The sequence below is a fragment of the Hyperolius riggenbachi genome, chromosome 2, assembly GCF_040937935.1.
Source record: "Hyperolius riggenbachi isolate aHypRig1 chromosome 2, aHypRig1.pri, whole genome shotgun sequence".
Lineage (NCBI taxonomy): Eukaryota > Metazoa > Chordata > Amphibia > Anura > Hyperoliidae > Hyperolius > Hyperolius riggenbachi.
Genome location: NC_090647.1, coordinates 533,087,768 through 533,109,969, shown reverse-complemented (window position 1 = coordinate 533,109,969; position 22,202 = coordinate 533,087,768). Strand labels below are relative to the sequence as shown.

Sequence of the window (22,202 nt, the reverse complement as noted above, 5' to 3'; positions counted from 1 at the left end):
AACTTGCTATATTGGTATAAGATTGATGATATATGAACTGTCTCAGCCACTCTAGCTGAGCTTGTGAACTAAGAATTTACGATACCTCTGGGTCAATCCTAATACCAGGTCTGTGAGCAATGGAGTAAACAAGGATCCTTATCTTACCCCATTTAGATGGTCTGTTTGTATTAAGGCATCTTAATGACGTATTTATGCTTGAAAAAAAATATCTGTTTTCCCTTTTGATGTTGCATGTATATAAGCTGTCTGTACCACCAGCTTGCAAACTAACAGGATGTAAACCTGACGAAGGCTGCAAGGCCGAAAGCTTGTTTATTCTTATTCATTTGTAGTTAGCCATTAAACGGTATCATCCTGATTTAAAACTTCTTGCTTTTACTGATGGCTAACACGGTACAATACCCTACTGCTACTACTATGCCTATACTGGAGGACTACCCTTTTTTTTCTTAGAAGGGGGAGGGGTGGTGGCTACCTATTGTTATGGGTGAAGGGACTTCTGACTGGGGAAGGGGGACACAAAACCTCATCAGCACCCCCTATGTAGGTTATAGAGTTACAGTTAAAGAAAAGAGAGGATTAGTTACTATAGGGATAGGGCCACAATCTATTACACACACACTCCACTCATGCACTTGAATAAGCTAATCAGGAACGCCCCCTTGGATATGGTTGCTCCTCCAGTGTCTCCCCTGTGAGACACACATATAGATAATTAGAATATAATTAGAAGGTGACAGCGCCACACACAACAATCACTAATAAAGGCTGCCAGCCAGTCGCCCCGCCTATTTTATGACAGCCCATTCTATCGGCTATTAATGACAATCCATGTCCCAGCCAATGACTGACGCCTAAATCCTGACGTCACCTCTTCCGGAGACAGTGTGTTGACGGATATAACAGGCATCCAATCAGCGTTCAGCGCCGGGTCCCCTAAGCGTCCCGCCCCGCCCCTCTTGGTGGGATCCCGGCGGATTGACGCGGCGTTCGGCCAATGGCGTGCGAGAGCGGGCGGAGCAGGAAGGGGAGGGGGCGGTTACCCGGCGCTAGCAGTACGCGCAGGTCGGAGACAGCAGCATGGCGGAAGATGAGAGTGATCAGGAGTTGGAGAGGCTGGTGGAGGAGCTGGAGGCGATAGTGGAGGAGGAGCTGGCGGGGATAGAAGTGCGAGAGCTGAGAAGCCGCGAGTACTGCCGGCGCTTCTGCGAGGTGAGCGAGGCTCCGGCTGCCCGGAGACTGGAAGGAACACTGGATGCAGTGTGTATGGCCGAGCCTGGCTGCACTACCCTGCCCGGACTACTCTGCCATGCCTACCTCACTGCCTGACAGCCTAACCTGCTGCTACACTGCTCTTCCTGCTGCCTGACAGCCTAACCTGCTGCCACCCTGCGCTGTCTGCTGCCTGACAGCCTAACCTGCTGCTGGCACGAAACTGTACCACTGCCTGCTGCTGACCCCTCCCACAGCACTCCCTGCCTGTTGCTGACTCCTCCCACAGCACTCCCTGCCTGCTGCTGACCCCTCCCACAGCACCCCATCCACATCAAATACTTCCTGTTGGCTGACACCTCTCACAACAGAACTCTGCCTGCTGCTGACCCCCTCCCACATCATGCACTCCCTGTCTGCTGCTGACCCCCTCCCACATCATGCACTTCCTGTCTGCTGCTGACCCCCTCCCACCTCATGCACGCCCTGCCTGCTGCTGACCCCCTCCCACCTCATGCACTCCCTGCCTGCTGCTGACCCCCTCCCACCTCATGCACTCCCTGCCTGCTGCTGACCTCCTCCCACCTCATGCACTCCCTGCCTGCTGCTGACCTCCTCCCACCTCATGCACTCCCTGCCTGCTGCTGACCCCCTCCCACCTCATGCACTCCCTGCCTGCTGCTGACCCCCTCCCACCTCATGCACTCCCTGCCTGCTGCTGACCCCCTCCCACCTCATGCACTCCCTGCCTGCTGCTGACCCCCTCCCACCTCATGCACTCCCTGCCTGCTGCTGACCCCCTCCCACCTCATGCACTCCCTGCCTGCTGCTGATATCCCCATGCCATGCTCTTCCTACCTGCTGCTGACACCTCCCACACCAGAGCACTCCCTACCTGCTGCTGACATCCCCACGCAGTGCACTCCCTGTCTGCTGCTGATACTTCCCATAGCACCCCTGCTTGCCTGCTGCTAACACCTCCCACACCTAAGCACACTGTCTGCTGTTGACACCTTCCACAACAGAACACACCCTGCCTGCTGCAGACACATTCCACAGCACTCAACTTTGCCTGCTGCGGACACCTCCCACGGCACTCTATCCCACTCCACAGCACTCCCTGCCTGCTGCCAACACCTCCCACTCCACAGCACTCCCTGCCTGCTGCCAACACCTCCCACACCAAAGCACTCCCTGCTTGCTTCTGACACCTCCCACAACACTTCCTGCTTGCTTCTGACACCTCCCACAACACTTCCTGCTTGCTTCTGACACCTCCCACAACACTTCCTGCTTGCTGCTGACACCTCCCAACACTTCCTGATTGCTGCTGACACCTCCCACAACACAGCACTCCCTGCTTGCCTGACTGCTGACACCTCTCAGCACTCCCTGTCCTCTGCCGACACCTCTCACCCCACAGTACTTCCTTTCTGCTGCCAACACTCACATCACAGTACTTCCTCTGTGCTGCAGACACATTTCACACCACAGTACTCCCTACCTGCAACTGACACCTCCTCCCAAAACAGAGCACTCTATGCCTGCTGCTGACCCCTCCCACACCATGCACTCCTTGCCTGCTGCTGACCCCTCCAACACTATGCACTCCCTGCCTGCTGCTGACCCCTCCCACACCATGCACTCCCTGCCTGCTGCTGACACATCCCGCACCAGAGCACTCACAAGACCGTTTTAAAGCAAACTGTTTGATACTTAAAGAAAACCTGTACTGAAAATTAAAAGTCAAAATAAGCATACACAAGTCATACTTACCTCCCGTGTAGTCTACTCCTCAGTGTCTTTCTCCTGTCCCGCGTCCTGTTTGTTCACTGGGATCAAGGGAATTTTCCGTCCTCCATTTTAAAAATGGCCATTACCCATAACAGCTTTCTGGTCAGCACACAGTTAAACTGTAACATGCCCACTTGAGTCATAGGGAAACATGGACATTACCTGGTACATCAGTTTTCCTCTCAGCTATAACTGAAAGCAACTGATAAATAACTGACAGCAACTGATATTTTACTGACAGCAACTGATATATTTCAGTTCTGACAAAATATTGTCAGAACTGGATGGGATTATTGTCAGAAGAAAATGGTGAGCTTCTGAGAGGAACTGATGGCAAGGTAACTATTGAATGCTCATTTGAAGTTACCTCATGTGTTTATTATAAATATTTTTACTCAGTACAGGTTCTCTTTAAGAAGATGTAAGGTTCTGGGTACCATAGAGGTTTCCTGGGTCTTGTTCAGTACTGTTGTTCCTGTGCTGTGCTCAGTTAAAGTTATTCACCTTCCTAGGTCTTTGGTACTCCTTCGCCTGCCTTTCGAACTACATTTCGACCTAGCAGGACAAATTACTTTAATAGGGGACAGCTCTGGAACGATGGGACAGACTGGTATCCAGAGCCTTCTCTGTACTTGCGTATGTATCAAATCTGAAGTGAGTTTCTTCACTTCAGGGTCCCTATAAGGCCTCTTGCACACTGCACGCGATTCCGATTCCGCTTTTTAATCAGTTTTTACATCAGATTCAGATTTGCAGTGTGCAGGGAGCAAACTGCAAATCAGAATCTGAAGCGGATGTAAAAACTGATTAAAAAGCGGAATCTGAATCGCGTGCAGTGTGCAAGAGGCCTTAAGCAGACCTGAACTCAGAACTTCCTCTCTCCTCTAAAAGATAAGCAACAGCAAAATAACCTTTAAAGAAAGTTTTTTACAGCACATACGAATCCTGCAATACATCTGCAGTGTCTACTTCCTGCTTTCATGGAAGGAGACGTAGGGTTAACATTCTGTGTTTACAAATTATCTGCTGTGCCGAGGCAGCTAGCTGACACAGCTGAGGGATCAAATGACAGTTATGATTAGTAACAGATGCGAGGGAATTAGACAGGCTGTTATCTCTAAATACATACGGGGTGCATTTCTCTGTGTTTTCCTTCTGTCCTGTGCAAGAGTTCAGGTCTACTGTAAAATGTACTGTAATTTTTTGTTGTTGTTTATAAATATCGCCTTGTGGAATGTAATGATAGCTTTCTTTTTTAGAATTAGTCGGATTTAGAACTGCCAGTTCCCCAGTGAGTCTGCAAACTCCGACAAAACAATAACAATGGCATCAACTAGTTTTATTCCCAGGCCAGCATGCAGTGAGGTTATCGGGATCTCTGATGTAAATGGTTCTGTGTAATGTGTAAACACTGCATGCTGTAAATTACATGTCCGCACTGTAACTCCGATCAAAATTTATGCAGGAGTGTCAGGTTGCATAATAGCGCGGTTGGCCTTCACACTAGTGAAGTAACTTCCCACTTGGATTTATTGTTTCAACAGAGAAGTACTTTTATTGTGACTATTGTCTGTAAAATAGATTTTTAACATAGCATGTTTTATCACTACAATTTGAGTTAGAACATTTTTGTTGACTCTGTATTTAAGACTCAAATTCCACAGCCCTGGTGTCAGTATACAGCAGGGGTGTCAAACTCAATCACTTAAGGGGCCAAAATCTAAAACCTAGTCTTAAGTCATGGGCCAAATTGTTTATTAAGAATTACCATCTATCGACGGTCTCACATAAAGTGGCATAGCTATAGTGACCGTGGAGTGAACCTGGATCCCTGCTCCTACCTTTTCTGCATAGTAGCACAGTTGAGAAATTTCTGTATACACTTACTTAAAGAGTAACTGTCGGGCATAAAATCAAAAATCAGTTCTTTTATTTTTATCTGGTAAACAAGTAATACAGATGCTAACCAGGCAATAAAAAAGTTAAAATCTCTATTACTTTTCTTGCTGATAAATAATCATTCCCTAGTTTACCTGACTCTTATTTGGTACGTTGCCGCACAAAGGAAGTTGCCGGGCATGCTGGGTTGTCTTCTTTTTTTGCTTCTTTGTTTCCCCTCAGACTTAAAGTGAACCTCCAGACTAAAAATGTACTCAGCAGCACTGAAAAGGCTTGGTGTTTCTATAACCACTTCAGGATTCTGCATACGCATAAGTACGCCCCTGAATCCTGAAGTGGATTCCATGGAAACGGCCGCTCGTACGAGCGGCCGTTCCATGTCAGTTCACGGAGGGTGTCTCCGTGAACACCCTGCGAGCCGCCGATCGCGTCTCGCAGGGTAAATATAAACACACGGGTGTTTACATATATACGGCGCTGCTGCGCAGCAGCGCCGTGACGGAGATCGGCGATCCCCGGCCTCTGATTTGCCGGGGATCGCCGGCATCTGATAGGCAGAAGCCTATCCTATCAGGCGCAGGACGGAATTCCGTCCTGCGCCGTTCACAGGGGGAGGGAGAGGGAGGGAAGGGGAAGGAGGCCAGGAAGCGCTGCGGAGGGGGGCTTTGAAGAACCTCCCCCCGCAAGCGCAAGCAGCCGGCGGCGAACAGACCCCCCCAGCAGGACATCCCCCTAGTGGGGAAAAAAGGGGGGGGGAAGTCTGATCGCCCTGGCTGCTATCTGATCGGTGCTGCAGGCTGAAGAGCCCATGCAGCACCGATCAGCAAAACCACCCCCTGGTACAGAAGTGGTTAACAGTTTTACAGCATCAGAACTTCGTTTTTTCTTATCCAAGCCTCATTATTAGCTGCACAGAAGAAAACTGCCCGGGCATTTTTCCCCTGATGCTGTGCAAAGCATGATGGGATTTCTGATGTTGTTCTCAATCTGCTGTTTTTGGAGCACATTTTTTTTTTTTTTTAAATTTGAGATTTGAAGCCTAGCGCGCGCAGCTGGGAGGGGAGATCAGGACACAGGACAGTTGGAACTGTGTCGCATGCTCCTTGTCACCTCCTTTCAACCAAAAAGATGGCCGCCCCCCCTGACAAAGATGGCTGCCCCCATGAAATCACAAACATTTGCCTGTTCTTTTAAAACAGGGTGGGTAAGAGATTATATTACAATACAATAACATTTCTATAGCGCTTTTCTCCCATAGGAATCTATTTTAATTAACATAACGTAACTTAAAGGACTTACGAGGCGAATTGCTTAAAAAAAGTTATGTACCTCATTGCTAAAGCAGACCTCAGGGCAGACGAACAGCACCTTCCTTTTCACTATCAGGTGCTTTATCCTTCTAATCCAGGTTACATTGCAGCTCCCGACCCTCCTCAGGGTCGCCCGAGCAGAATCGCCGCTTTAAAAATCTAACTCCTACGCAGCTTGCATAGCCGTGGCTGCTCAGGACTACAGCCCCGCTCGTGTCCGCCCTCACTCCGTGCGCTCTATTATACGTCATGTGGGCGGCTCCACATGACCACCCACATGACGAACTACACTGCCAGCCAGCCGCGCCCCCTCCGCAGAGAATACAAGCGCTGAGCGAGTGAGTACCTGCTCGCTCAGCGCTTGTATTCTCTGTCGAGGGGGCGCGGCTGGCTGGCAGTGTAGTTCGTCATGTGGGTGGTCATGTGGAGCCGCCCACATGACGTATAATAGAGCGCACGGAGTGAGGGCGGACACGAGCGGGGCTGTAATCCTGAGCAGCCACGGCTATGCAAGCTGCGCAGGAGTTAGATTTTTAAAGCGGCGATTCTGCTCGGGCGACCCTGAGGAGGGTCGGGAGCTGCAATGTGACCTGGATTAGAAGGATAAAGCACCTGATAGTGAAAAGGAAGGTGCTGTTCGTCTGCCCTGAGGTCTGCTTTAGCAATGAGGTACATAACTTTTTTTAAGCAATTCGCCCCGTAAGTCCTTTAATGACAGCATGTTTGTTTATGCTGAAGTTCCCCTTTAACTAATGTACAGAAGCACAAAAGGACAACCCAGAATGCCCTGCAACTTCCTTTGTGCGGCAACGTACCAAATAAGAGTCAGGTAAACTGGGGAATGATCATTTATAAATAAGAAAAATAAAAAAGATTTTAACTTTTGGATTGTCTGATTAGCATCCTTATTACTTGTTTACCAGATAAAAATAAAGAATTGATTTTTGATTTTATGCCCGACAGTTACACTTTAACTGCTGTATCAGGTCTCTTGCAAACATCTGTCATCCTCTGGATGGGAAGGCAGTGTACGGTTGTTGGTTTTTTTCTGCTTATAATGATGCACATTTGAAGCTCTGCAGGGCCACATAAAAAGGCAAGGAGGGCTGCATTCTGCCCGCGGGCCTTGTGTTTGACACCTGTGGTATAGAGAATGTTGCTCTCTATTCTGATTAGGCAGTACCAACAGGACCTAAAATTCTTTACACACGCATATCTGTGCAAAGATATAGAGTGCTATGCGGTCACTAGTATTCCTCACTTGGAGTTAAAGGGTTTTTTTTAACCTTTCCGGTAATCCCGAGTCAGGCTCAGGATGGAAATCCACAGCTCAGAGTGAGTTAAATGCAGGAACTGCTGCAGAACTTTGTGCTATGGTGTTTTTCTTTTTTTGTTGGGGGGGGGGGGGGAGAGACCAAAAGCTCGTGAAAAAAATAGCATGGCTTTTAGACCCTATATCTGGAAATAATCATAACGCCAGGGAGGTTAACATCCAGAAATAAATGGCAAAAAATAGTGCTCCCAAAAAAAGTGTAACCCCCTCTTCCCTCCCCCCCCTTTTTTCCTCTAAAATAGGCCCCTATATGTTCCCCTGCCTAACTGGAAGAACTGTGCAGTGCAAGAGGGATTGTGGGAAGTTTTTGTTTTAAGCTACAGTTACAAGCTTATCTGCATGTAAATATAAGTAAGCTTCCTATTTTGGGTAAGATGAGGACACTATGACTAGAAGGTAATTGAATCCACCCTTCCCTTTGGAGAGTTTACACAGTGATGTAAGCCTGTTGTTAGGCGACGTTTGCCGTTAGCAGAAAATGATTTTCCTCTTTTCATATCAAAGCTCTTCTAAATCTTATATTGAACACTAAACATAGAGAATAGACTAGCTAAATAAGCATTTTTTTTTCTTTTGGATGGTTTTATTTTCCAGTGCAAATGGCTTTTCATCCCATTTAAAGATAGCTTATCCAAAGACATAACTAACAGCAAAAGTTGTTTAGGTGATACCTTTAATGGCTAACTTTACAAGATTTCTTTGCAAGCTTTCAAAACTTTAAGTTTTTTCTTCAGGCATGCTACAGAACTGGTTCAGAACTATACAAAGTACTGTCACATACAGAAACTTTAAAGGGCAACTGAAGTGAGAGTGATATGTGGGCTGCCATATTTATTTACAGTTGACTGGACGCTGATCCTATGCCTCTAATACCTTTAGCCATAGCCCGTGAAAGGTGTTTCTGACATTTACAGTAGTTGCTACATTTAGCAGTTATTGTGTATGCACCTTAAAGCAAACTGCATCTGAAGTCAGTTTTTTTTTTTTCATTAACAAAAACCTTCCCATAAGGGAGGTTTGTTATAAAGTTTGGGAAAGTGTAATTACTTAAAGGACAGTTGACGTGACGTTAAGCAATGCCAGTTGCCCGGCAGCCCTGCTGGTCTACTTGGCTGCAGTAGTGTCTGAATCACACTAGAAACAAGCATGCAGATTATCTTGTCAGATCTGACAATAATGTCAAACGCCTGATCTGCTGCATGCTTGTTCAGGGGCTATGGCTAAAAGTATTAGAGGCAGAGGAATTAATATGGCAGCCTTCACATACCTTTTTGAATAGTTGTCCTTTTTCTGGGTGCCACCCCTCTAGACATGGAAGCTGCCATCTTTTCCAAGGACCACTTTATAAGACTGGAGACTATTAGACTGGAGATCAATGAATGGGAACCCAGTTCCCATTCGTTCATCCATGTCCCCGTTAGAATAATCGCTGGCTTCTGTGGAGAAGGCGATCATTTTGTTACACATCCCCTCTTCACCTTCTTTAAGCCTACAGTAAGCTCCAAAAAGACTGAGGCCATCTTGTGGCCAAATAGTAAAACTACATCTATATAAAAAAAAAAATTTCTTTATGAATAGGCACACATTTACATTTGATATTAATTATTTACTGCACACCCAAAAATACTCACATTTTTTTAATTAAAAAAAAAATGACAATTAAAAAAATCAGATAGTTACCGAAGGGTCTAAACTTTAATATGCATGTCAAGAGGGTATATTACTACTGTTTTTTAAATTATAAGCTTGTAAATAGTAATGGACGCAAATTGAAAAAATGCACCTTTATTTCCAAATAAAATATTGGTGCCATACATTGTGATAGAGACATAATTTAAGTGGTGTAATCACCGGGACAAATGGGCAAATAAAATACGTGGGTTTTAATTATGGTAGCAGGTATTATTTTAAAGGACTTACGAGGCCAGAATGCTTAAAAAAGTCAAGTACCTGGAAGCTGTTTAAATGCACGGAGGACGCCGTCCGCGCCCTCCATGCAGTTCCGCCGGGTCCCCTTCCTGCAAGCGCCCCCCGTACCAATCGCGACCCCACAGGTCGGGTCGGGCTCTCATGCCGCTCCTAATATGGCCGCCGGAGCTGGCCGCGGCTGCGCAGTCCGCATTGCCCCGAGTGCGGCTGCGCAGCTCTAGGGCCAACCCCTCCGATCCACGCTACAATGCAGCATGCAGCTAATCTTGTCAGATCTGACAATGTCAGAAACAGGGCTGTGGAGTCAGTACAAAAATCATCCAACTTGGATTCCTCAGTTTATGAAACCTCTGACTCCAGGTACCCAAAATTACTCCGACTCCTTAGTCTTATGCCTGGTACACACCATGCAATTTCCCATTGAATTGATTATATTAAATCCGATCGATTTTCGATCACTTCTAATCAAAATGAATCACATAAACAATAGGAAATCAGATTGGACCTGTTGATAATCGTTTTGACCAGTCTGATGGGAAATTGCATGGTGTGAACCAGGCATTATGCTTACCAGGCTCAGCATGACAGCCAGGCAACTGGCATTGTGTATAAGTTAATGCATGGCCTAATGCTGGGTACACACTATGAGATTTTCTGGCAGATTAACTGTCAGATCGATTATTTCCAACATGTCCAATTTGATTTCCGAGCATGTTCCGATAGATTTCCTATAGTAGTGAACGGAAAACAGTTGGAAGTTAATCAGAAATCAGATCGGACATGTTGGAAACAGGGCTGTGGAGTCAGTCGAGGAGTTGGAGTCTGAGCAATTTTGGGTACCGCGAGTCAGTCGGGGGTTTCAATAAACTGAGAAGTCGGATGATTTTTGAACCAAATCCATAGCCTTTGTAAAAATTAGATTACCGTATTTTTCGGACTATAAGACGCACTTTTTCTCCCTCAAAAGTGGGGGGGAAAAGTCAGTGCGTCTTATAGTCCGAATACTACATATTTGGACCTGAGCCTCCTTCCCGGGTGCATCCCCCGTCCATGTGTCCCTCTATTTCAGTGTCTGCCTGCTCCCGGCGTATGCATGTCCCTGTGTCTGCATGTCGTAGTGTAATAATCACATAGATAAAACTGCCCGGTGTCTGCTTGTCCTGGGGCCGCCTGTCTCCAGTGTTGATGTTCCAGCCAGGGTAATAATCATATACATGTAGCTGCCACTTATTAACCACGCTGTCCCCCGTGTCTCAAATACATACCTCTCATATCTTTTTTCATCGCGCTGTCCCCCGCTACCGCCGCAACTTGCATCATCGGGAAGTCCTGGACGTTTGCAGAGAATTAACCAATCAGGCAGGGGGCGGTGACTTTAACGGCCAATCAGAATGCTCTCTGCTCCCTGCTCCTATGTTGATAGGACGCGATGGTCTCGCGGGCGGGACCACCTCTCCGTCAATTGGGCCAATCACAGCGCGCAGAGATTGGCCACCAGCCTGATTGGTTATTCCTCTGCAAAGACGTCCAGGACTTCACGATGATGCAAGCTGCGGCGGTAGCGTGGGACAGCGCGATGATAAAAGATACGAGGTATGTATTTGAGACACGGGGGACAGCGTGGTTAATAAGTGGCAGCTACATGTATATGATTATTACCCTGGCTGGAACACCAACACTGGAGACAGGCGGCCCCAGGACAAGCAGACACCGGGCAGCTGCATGTAATTACACTTAGACACGCAGACACCGGGTCACAGAGTGACTAGAGACAGGCGGCCCCTGGGACAAGCAGACACGGGGTAGTTGCATTTATGTGATTATTACACTGTGACACGCAGACACCGGGTCACAGAGTGACTGGAGACAGGCAGACACTGGGACATAGGGGGTTGGCAGACATGCAGACCCTGGGACACAGCACACACTGGGACAATGGGGATAAAGACCCTGGACATGCAGGAAACAGGGGACTAAGGAAGAGGGTCAGAGCACAGGGCATTGGACGCCAGGACAGAGGACACAGGTGGACAGAGCACATGGAGACAGAGGAAGGGGGAAAGAAGACACAGAGGGCCAGAGGACATGGAGACAGAGGAAGGGGGAAAGAAGACACAGAGGGTTAGAGGACATGGAGACAGAGGAAAGGGGAAAGAAGACACAGGGGGCCGGAGAACATGGAGACAGAGGAAGGGGGAAAGAGGACACGGGGCAGAGGACACAAGGTGGACAAAGTACAGAGGGACATAGGAGGACCACAGGGGGCAAAATAAATACAAGGAATGCATAAGGGGAGCAAAATAATTGGAAGGAAAGATCCATAAGATGCCCCTGCACCATAGACACACCTAGGTTTAGTTTTTGTTTTTTTTCCTGATTTTTGTCCTCTAAACCTAGGTGCGTCTTATAGTCTGGAGCGTCTTATAGTCCGGAGCGTCTTATAGTCCGAAAAATACGGTAACCATTTCAGCCCGCGGGAATTTTTCACCTTATGGACGAGAGGAATTTTCACCTGTCAGCGCTTCTCCCATTCATTCCCCAATAACTTTATCACTACTTATCACAGCGAAATGATCTAGACCTTGTTTTTTCTGCTACCAATTAGGCTTTCTTTGGTAAATTATGCTAAGAATTATTGTATTCTAAATGCATTATAATGGGAATAATAAGAAAAAAATGGAAAAAATTCATAATTTTTCAGTTTTCAGCCATTACAGTTTTATAGTAATGCTATCATAATTAAAATCCACACATTTTATTTGGCCATTTGTCTCGGTTATAACGTTAAAATTATACCCCTGATGTAATGTATGGTGACAATATTTTATTTGGAAATAAAGGTGCATTTTTTTCAGTTTTACATCCACCACAAATTTTTAGCCCATTATTTATTAATTATATGTCCTCTTGACATAAATAATCATTTATGTTTATTCCCCAAAGTCAGTAGGTGTGTTTTACTATTTGGCCACAAGATGTCCCTGTTGAGCAAAAATCCCATTAGCATACAATGTACGCTAATTGGGATACAATGTATCACTACATTGTAACGAGGGAAGTGACGTAGGCTTCCATCGGAAACCTCCGATCCCAGTGGCAGTGGGGAGGTTATGAATGGAAACATTCATAAATTCATAAATTTAACGATCGGGCGGCGGAAATCGCAGCTGCTCCATTTACAGAATAAACACTGTTTTAGAACAAAAACAGTGTTTATTCTTGGCGGACATGTACGGATTGGCACAGGGGACTTTTGTCCCCTGCAGCCAATTTCCCCCCCCCCCCCCCTGCTAGCAGCAGCAGCACGATCGCAGGCACCTGCCCGCAGGATCGCTTGCAGACCCCCCCCAAATTGCAGGGACGTGACTAGCGTGTCCCTGCGGCTCTAGCACCTGCCGCTGCGGATGTGAAGCTCACGTCAGCGGGTGAAATGGTTAAGGAGTCGGAGCAATTTTGGGTACCTGGAGTCGAAGTCGGTGGTTTCATAAACTGAGGAGTCGGATGATTTTTGTACCAACTCCACAGCCCTGGTTGGAAATAATCGATCTGACAGTAAATCTGCCACAAATCTCATAGTGTGTACCTAGCATTATGCTGGGAATACACGGTTAGTTTTTGAGGTGATTAGATGGTTCGATGATTTCCGACATGTCCGATCTCCCTTTCGATCCTTTCGCCGCTCGATTTCTGATAGAAGTGAATGGAAAAAGATAAGAAACACGAGCAGTAGATAAGAGAATCGACTGCAGAATTGAGCAACAAAAACGATCGAGAGGAGAATCGAGCGCCTGAAACCAGGGCTGTGGAGTCGGTCCAAAAATCCACCGACTCCGACTCCTCAGTTTAGGATTCCTCCGACTCCTCGACTCCGACTCCTAATTTGCATATTACAATTTTGTTGATTAAAAGTATGTAACATGAAATTAGTCTCTTAACTGCCAACGCTTAGGAATTTTACAAGACAACTGAAGTGAGAAGGATATGTAGACTACTATATTTATTCCCTTTAGACTAAAACTAGTCCTTGGTAAGAGTATTTGTAAAAGGTACAAACCGGAACAAAGAACATCTATCAGGACCTAGGCAATGTAAGTGTGGGTACATGCAAGAATGATGTGCAGGTACTCTGCAGGGGAATGAGGAGATTGTAAACAGACAACACCTCTGTGTTCAATGTGCACAGCATTCTCAGTGGATTCCCTGCAGCTCTGTGGGGAGTGCATATGTAGAGTATAGTACTACTGTGTAACAAAGTAAACCTGAGACAGATGAAATTAAAGTTTTATACATACCTGGGGCTTCCTCCAGCCTCCTTCAGGATAATCAGTCCCTCGTTGTCCTCCTCCACCACCTGGATCTTCTGCTATGAGTCCAGGTACTTGAGCCAGTCGGGCGTAGTGTGCATGCACACACTCCGCCGCCAGGAGCATTCTACACCTGTGCAGCACTATTGCGCAGGTGCAGAATGTTCCTGGCTGTGGGAGCGGCATGCGGCCGGACAGCGCTGACTGGCTGAATTACCAGGACTCATAGCAGAAGATCCGGGTGGTGGAGGACAGCGAGGGACTGATTAGCCTGAAGGGGGCTGGAGGAAGCCCCAGGTATGTATAAAACTTTACTTTTCATCCGTCTCAGTTACCCTTTAATTTGTAGTCACCAAACCAAATTTTAACAATATATCAAATTATTTGATTTCATGAGCAAAGGGAGTGCATACATTTGCATAAATCAGCATCAATGCAGAATTATTTCCATCTCGTTGACCATCTCTATTAGTGACATAGCTACACATCAGGCTTCATTCTTACAGCATAGATGTTATTTAGTATATATAAGAGACTAGCTGATTGCCCGGCGTTGCCCGTGTATGTATTTGGCTGGTGTTGGCTCCGCCTACTTTTTCTAACCCTAACACACAATTACTCACTGACCAAGTTTGTGAGCTTTGCGGTCTTTGGTATCAATAATCTGCATTGAAATGAAACAAATGTGATTGGCTGTGTGTGGCTCCACCCCCTTTTCTGAATTTGAACCCCAGTCACCCAATAACCAACTGTACCAGGTTTGAGGCCTGTGCCATTAACAGTTCAAGAATGGTAGCAATTAAATATTCCCCTTGAAAAGCAACAGGTGAAGTTTGATTCACTTTTGTAGGCTCCACCCACTTTTCTGAATATTAATCCCAGTCACCCAGTGACCAACTGTGCAAAGTTTAAAAACCCTGCCATTAACAGAATGGATGCAGTTTACATTTTCCCAGTGAAATTTGTATTTGTCTCCACCCACTGATGACGCGGCGTTGCCCGGGTATGTATTTGACTGGTTTTGGCTCCGCCCATTTTCTAACCCTAACACACAAACACTCAATGACCAAGTTTGTGAGCTTTGGGGTCCTTGGCATCAATAATTTGTATATTCCCATAGAAATTAAACAAATCAGGCTGTTTGTGGCTCCACCCCTCTCCAGCATTTGAACCCCAGTCACCCAATGACCAACTGTAGCAGGTTTGAGGCATATGCTATTAACAGTGTAAAAATGGCAGCAATTAAAATATTCCACTTGAAAATCAACAGGTGAATTTTGATTGGCCATTATAGGCTCCACCCACTTCCCCTGAATATTAATCTCAGTCACTCAGTGATCATCTGGGCAAACATTGGGAACCCTGAAATAAACAGTGTAAGAAGGGCTGCAGTTTACACTTTCCCAGTGAAATTTGTTTTTGGCACCGCCCACTTTTTGTAACCTGGACACAAAGTCACTAATCAATGCCCAAGTTTGTGAGTTTTGGGGTCCTTGGCATCAATAATTTGTATTTTCCCATGAAATGAAACAAATCTGATTCACTGTTTGTGGCTCTGTCCCCTTTTCTGAATTTGAACCTCAGTGACCCAATGATCGACTGTACCAGGTTTGAGGCTTGTGCCATTAACAGTTCAAGAATGGCAGCAATTTTAATATTCTCCTTGAAAAGTGACATGTGATTTTTGATTGGCATTTTTAGGCTCCACCCACTTTTCTGAATATTAATACCAGTCACCCAGTAACCAGCTATGCTAAGTTTGAGAACCCTGCCATTAACAGTGAAGAAGGGCTGCAGTATACAATTTCCCAGAAAAATCTGTTTTTAACTCCACCCACTTTTTGTAACCTTGACACGCAGTCACTACTCAATGACCAAGTTTGTGAGCTTTTGGGTTCCTGGCATCAAAATTGTGCTAATGGAAGCAGTTTATCCAGCAAAGAAATCTGGCTGTTTTTGGCTCCGCCCCTTTACTGAATTTGAACCCCAAACACTTAACGACCGACTGTAGCAGGTTTGAGGCCTCTGCTATTAACAGTGTGAGAATGGCTGCAGTTTCAATATTCCCCTTGAAAATCAATAGGTGAATTTTGATTGGCTCTTGTAGGCGCCACCTACTTTTCCGAATATTAATCCTAGTCACCCAGTGACCAACTGTGTGAAGTTTGAGAACCCTGCCATTAACAGTGTAAGAAAAGCTGCAGTTTACATTTTCCCATTCAAAAAGTTAGTTGTTTTTGGCTCCACCCACTATTTCTAATCTTGACATACAGTCACTTAATGACCAAGTTTATGAGCTTTGGGGTGTTTGGCATCAATAAGTTGCATGTTACCATTGAAATTAAACAAATCTGATTGGCTGTTTTTGGCCCGCTCCCTTCAGAATTTAAATCCCAGTCTCCCAGTGACTGACTGTAGCAGATGTTAGGCCTCTGCCATTAAGAGTGCATGAATGGCAGCAATGTAAATATTCCCCTTGAAAATCAAAAGGTGAATTTTGATTGGCTGCTGTAGGCTCCACCCACTTTTCTGAATATTAGTCCCAGTCACCCAGAGGCCACTGTGTCACGTTTGAGAACCCTGCCAATAACAGAATGGCTGAAATAAATCTAACAAATCTGATTGGCTGTTTGTGGCTCTACCCCTTTAGTGAATTTGGACCCCAGTCACCCAATGATTGACTGTATCAAGTTTGAGGCCTCTGCCACTAACAGTGTAAGAATGGTAGCAATGTGAATATTCCCCTTGAAAATCAATAGGTGAATTTTGATTGGCTGTTGTAGGCTCCACCCACATTTCTGAATATTCATCCCAGTTACCCAGTGGCCAATTGTGTAATGTTTGGGAACCCTGCAATGTAAAAAATTAGGTTGTTGGCCCCGCCCACTTTTTCTAACCTTGACATACAGTCACTCAATTATGAAGTTTATCAGCTTTGGGGTCCTTGGTATCAATACTTTGTATATTCCCATTGAAAAATAAACAAATCTGGCTGTTTGTGGCTCCGCCCCCTTCCTGAATTTGGACCCTAGTCACCCAGTGACCAACTGTACCAGGTTTGAGGCATCTGCGTTTACCAGTAGAAGAGAATGGTAGCAGATGAAATATTCACTTTGAAAATCAAAAGGTGAATTTTTATTGGCTGTTGTAGGCTCCACCCACCTTCCAAAATCTTAATCTGTCACCCAATGACCAACTGTGTAAAGTTTGAGAACCCTGCCATTAACGGTGTAAGAATGGCTGCAGTTTATATTTTCACAGTAAAAGTTGTTTTGGCTCCGCCCACTTTTTGTAACCTTGACACACAGTCACTCAATGACCAAGTTTGTGACCTGTCAGGTCCCTGGCATCAAAAATGTGTGAATGGAAGCAGTTTGTCCACCAAGGAAAACTGATTGGCTGTATGTGGCCCCGCCCCTTTAGTGAATTTGGACCCCAGTCACCCAATGACCGACTGTAGCAAGTTTGAAGCCTCTGCCATTAAAAGTGTAAGAATAGCAGCAGTTTAAATATTCCCCTTGAAAATCAACAGGTGAATTTTGATTGGCTGTTGTAGGCTCCACCCATTTTCTTGAATCTTAATCACATTCACCCAGTGACCAACTGTGTCAAGTTTGAGAACTCTGTGATTAACAGTCTAAGAATGGCTGCAGTTTACATTTTCCCATTTAAAATGAATGGCTGAAATTTGATTGGCTGTTTTATGCTCCGCCCACTTTTCCTGGATTTGTAACCTCGGTCCCCAAGTGACCAACTGTGACATGTGTGGGGACTCTGGCTTGATTACTGTGAGAATGGCAGCCTTTTACATTTTTTCCATTGACTTGAATGGGTGGAATCTGATTTGCTGTTTGTAGCTCCGCCCAGGTGTGCAGGGGGGCTGCGAGACCCCCAGAACATATCATCCCAGGTAGTAAGGGATCTGTATACCAAGTTTCGTTCAAATCGGTCAAGCCGTTTTCGCGTGATCGCGGCACATACACACACACACACACACATACACACACACACACACACACACATACATCCGATTTTATATATATAGATTCCTGTGTACACATCATATATACAGTCACAATCAGATATGTATATCTGACCTTAAAAATATGGGGACTGCTTTATTGAAGCAGCACAAGTAACTAATTTTGATTGGTTTATTTCATTTTTGTGGACTAAGCACAGCTATTACTGTATATATACATTATTTTTTATAACTATTATCTGAGAAATAAAACATTTTATCATATTTTCTATTTTAATTACAGTTACAAATTCATTAGGAGTCGGAGTCGGTGCATTTTTTCCCGACTCCGACTCCAGGCACCCAAAATTGCCCAACTCCACGACTCCGACTCCACAGCCCTGCCTGAAACGAACCGTGTATTCCCAGCATTAGGTCCCGTTTTATTTACAACAGTGTAGATTTTGGTGTAATATGTATATTCCGTGTAAAAACGTGTGTTTGATTCCAGCTAAATGTTGGGAAATATTTACATTGCATTAATGATATTTGGTAATGCTACCCTGAGGCCTATGCTGCTTATAATTATACTGATTTCTCTGGCTGTAATGTGCCTGTGAATGCCAGGTGATCCAATTCTCCTCAGAATTTTTTTCCCAGCTTGGTGGCAGGAAAATGTGGCTGGGTGGAGCGTGGCAGGGAAATGCAGGGCTGGTGCTTCCATGAGGGGAGCCTGGGCAATTGCCATCTGACAGGAGACACAGAGAAATCACACAGTACTCACAGAGAAACAAACACACTACGCACACACAGAAACATACACTAAACACATTGCACAGTAGGCTCAGTCAAAGGAAAAGCTTACTGCAGCAGCACGTGGAGGAGGCGGGGCCAGCTAGGACTGCAATTAATATTTAGGGTAAGAGGCAGAATGAACATGCTGACACAGCTCTCCGTGTACTCAGCGCTGCTGTCCCCTAGAGGATGCTGTCTGAATTACATGTTTCAGGTTTTCAGCATTGTCAGGACACTCTGATAGTAGGAGACTGAGGAGGAGAGCTGATGACAGCCGGGCGCTCACCAAAATTAGCTGGACGGAACACCCGACTGATGGGGCTTGGAGAGAACACTGCAATCCACACAGCAAAAGAATGATTAGTAGGCACTCTACTGGCTTGAACTTGTGTTTTTCAAATATAGGACATTCACATCATGTGTTGTCCTCAGGACACCTGACGAAGGGGGACACAGCGAAACATGTTGTGTATGTCCTTTGATAAATGTAAGTTCAAGCCAGTAGAGTGCCTCCTCCGCGTCTGTTTGGCCTTGTATCGCTTCAAACATGTAAATATGATAGATATGTTTCTTGTTTCTGCCCATTTGCTGATCTGTCTCTTGTTTCTCCATCAGATTGTAGAAGAATATACTGCCCGGTGGCACATACCATTACCACAGCTGCAAGTCCTACAAACCGCGCTGTGCTGCTTCACCTCCGCCAGCGTGTCCTTCCCGGATGAATGTGAGCACGTTCAGTATGTTTTGAGTAGACTAGCTTTGTAAGTACACTTTTACCTTTAACAAAATAGTTTCAAACCTCAATTCTCCTTGTTACTCATTAGAGCACTAACTAACTGAATAGGTCATACCTGTATGTCTTTTCTGAAATGCACCTTGTGTATGGATAGTTAATGGCAGCCTTAACTCATCTTAAAATTCTGGTTAATTATGCATCATTTTTCACCTCTTACCGGAAAACATTTTGGGCCCGAGCCCACTAACGCAGTTGTCTGCTTCTGTGCGCTTTTCAGTATTTGTAACATTGATGTGTAACTGAAAAGCGGACACAACTGCATCAGTGGGCTCAGGTCCTTAACTACTTAACGACCAGCTGGTCGTTAGTGGTATAGCATGGAAACGGCCGCTCGTACGATGCAACTTTGAATAGATGTTGTATTTAAAATACAACATCTATTCAAAGTTGCATCAAGCCAGAATATAATACCTACCAATCAGCTTCAATTATTCATGTCCTATGGTTGATTTTTGATTATAGGAAGACAAATCATGTGGAATTGAAGAAGCTTTTTAACGAATTTTTTGATATTTTGTACCAATAAAGTTTTTTCTATAAGATTTTGCTAAAACTGCACTGTATTTCCTCGTTTTTTGAACTCAAGTCCTTTTCTATAAAATTCTTGCGCAGTGCAAGAAAGCACTGACACAGGGACACTTGCAAATTATATATAGAGATTGTATCTGTAGTAAAGCTAAGAAGTAGAACATTAATAGCAAAGACACGTCATATTTTTTCCAGTACAGGAAGAGTTAAAGAGGAACTCCAGTGAAAATAATGTAGTAGAAAAAAGTGCTTAATTTTTACAATAATTATGTATAAATGATTTAGTCAGTGTTTGCTCATTGTAAAATCTTTCCTCTCCCTGATTTACATTCTGACATTTATCACATGGTGACATTTTTACTGCTGGCAGGTGATGTAGCTGCTGCATGCTTTTTTGTCAGTTGGAAACAGCTGAAACAGCCATTTCCCACAATGCAACAAGGTTAACAGACAGACAGGAAACTGCCAGGACCACGGTCATCAGAGTTTTTTGTGGGAGGGGTTTCACCACAATATCAGCCATACAGCGCCCCCTGATGATCCGTTTGTGAAAAGGAATAGTTTTCTCATGTAAAAGGGGCAGTGTTCTCCCCAGGCTCTTTTAGCCGGGTGCTCCACCCGGCTAGATTTGGTGACCACCCGGCTGTCATCGGCTCACCTCCTCACCACCTCCTATGCTGTAAGCACAGTTGCCCTGCATTTTCAACTGGCCCCACCCGACTACTTTTTCATGCCACCCGGCTGGAAAAAAATTCTGGGGAGAACACTGAGGGGGTATCAGCTACTGATTGGGATAAGGTTCAATTCTTGGTCACGGTTTCTCTTTAAGAAACGTCAGTTGTTATCTGTGCAAAAGAGCTTCTCTGAGCTCCAGGGCCAAATTGATTTCTGGAGCACTATACATCAAAGAAACAGTGACAGACAGCTTCAGATAAGGTTAAGTGAGAATAGAAGTTCAAAGGGTCATTAGCTCTGCAGACCACACTCGGTATTTTAAACTATAACACAGAGCAAACTGCAAACATGACAATATGATGCAATGCTATAAAAAAAATGAAAATAAAAATGAGACTAATTCTTTGCTACAAATGTTGTATTCCTTATCTGTACTACACATACAATTCGTTATATCATTCGTTTTTTTCCGCTTCAGTGTCACTTTAATGTTAAGACCTGTTTTCCTGTATTTGTCAATCTTATTTACAATGTGTGTCTGTTATGTTTCAGGAGTCTCTTTGAATTGCTGCTGTTTTTTGGAAAAGATGAGTTTTATGAAACTCCTTTGAAGGACATTCTTGGTTCAGTCCAGGTAATTGTTTACCTTATTCTGAAACTCAGACATGATTTAGAACGGAAGCATGGTAGGGTGTGAGCTAACAAGAAATAAATAAAAAAAAGTTTGTCTATATATGCGGTGTATTCTTCCTCCAGTCACATGACCAATGCCAAGGTATAGGAGATACGGTCTCTACCAAGGGACCTAGTAGTCCAGTCTGCAGAAGAACTCGCCTCTCTGCACCAGACAATCTGATGAATTTTTTTATCATTCTACTCATTAAAGTGGAAGTACTTTTAACATTTACTGCCATTGCTCCCCTATTGGTATTTATAATTATGGCATATATAATTATGGGTGTATTTTAATAAGGCATCTTTTCCTTTTTGTATTTAGCCACTCCCCCAATGACATGATGCCAAGGCAAGATACCAGGTGCAGTGCTAGTCACACTGGGGGGCTGATAAGCAGTGGCGTAACTAAGGTGCAGGCATGGCTCATGCCATGGGCGCCACTGCACAATTGGCGCCATGCTTGCCCATGTTCTGCACTGCCACCGCCCCCAATGCTGCCTCTCTGTCATTGTCAGACCTCAGATCAGCAGCAACAGGAGAAACAGAGCGTGCCCACACTACCTGCCCGGTGCACTTCACATGTGAAAGGGATGTCATTTGGAGGGCATTGGGCGGGTAGTGTGATATACTGAGAGGTGGGGATGGGGGAACCAGGAGATAGCTGTGGTGTGGTTCGGTCGCCACTGATCTGAGGACTGTAACTTGCAACTGGCTGGCAACCAACTCCCAGCCAGCACCCACACTCCACTCAGCCTGCTCCTATTAAGAACTTGGGGCATGCTACCTAACACTGCTAAATGGGGGACTCATAGGACTACTTACTAATCGGGAGACAGCTATCACTACCTAAAACATATATATATATATATATATATATATATATATATATATATATATATATATATATATATATATATATATATATATATATATATATATATATATATATATATATATATTACCAAGGGGTGAGCAGCACAAACCAAAT

General features: G+C 44.9%; 1 protein-coding gene across 3 annotated transcripts in view; it reads left to right on the top strand.

Annotated features, from left to right (window-relative positions):
* Nucleotides 1–1,042: 1,042 nt before the first annotated feature.
* The window catches only part of ZNF654 (zinc finger protein 654), a 53,967-nt gene continuing 32,807 nt past the window's right edge, over nucleotides 1,043–22,202 (top strand). Inside the window, exons 1-3 of one of the 3 annotated variants that reach the window (XM_068270667.1) lie at nucleotides 1,043–1,215; nucleotides 19,156–19,301; nucleotides 21,092–21,173. In XM_068270667.1, the coding sequence (XP_068126768.1) occupies nucleotides 1,084–1,215; nucleotides 19,156–19,301; nucleotides 21,092–21,173 (360 nt within the window). In that variant the 5' untranslated portion in view covers nucleotides 1,043–1,083. Of the gene's footprint in view, nucleotides 1,216–19,155; nucleotides 19,302–20,357; nucleotides 20,544–21,091; nucleotides 21,174–22,202 lie in introns of those variants that run through there. The other 2 variants (XM_068270669.1, XM_068270668.1) reach the window with 2 other exon arrangements.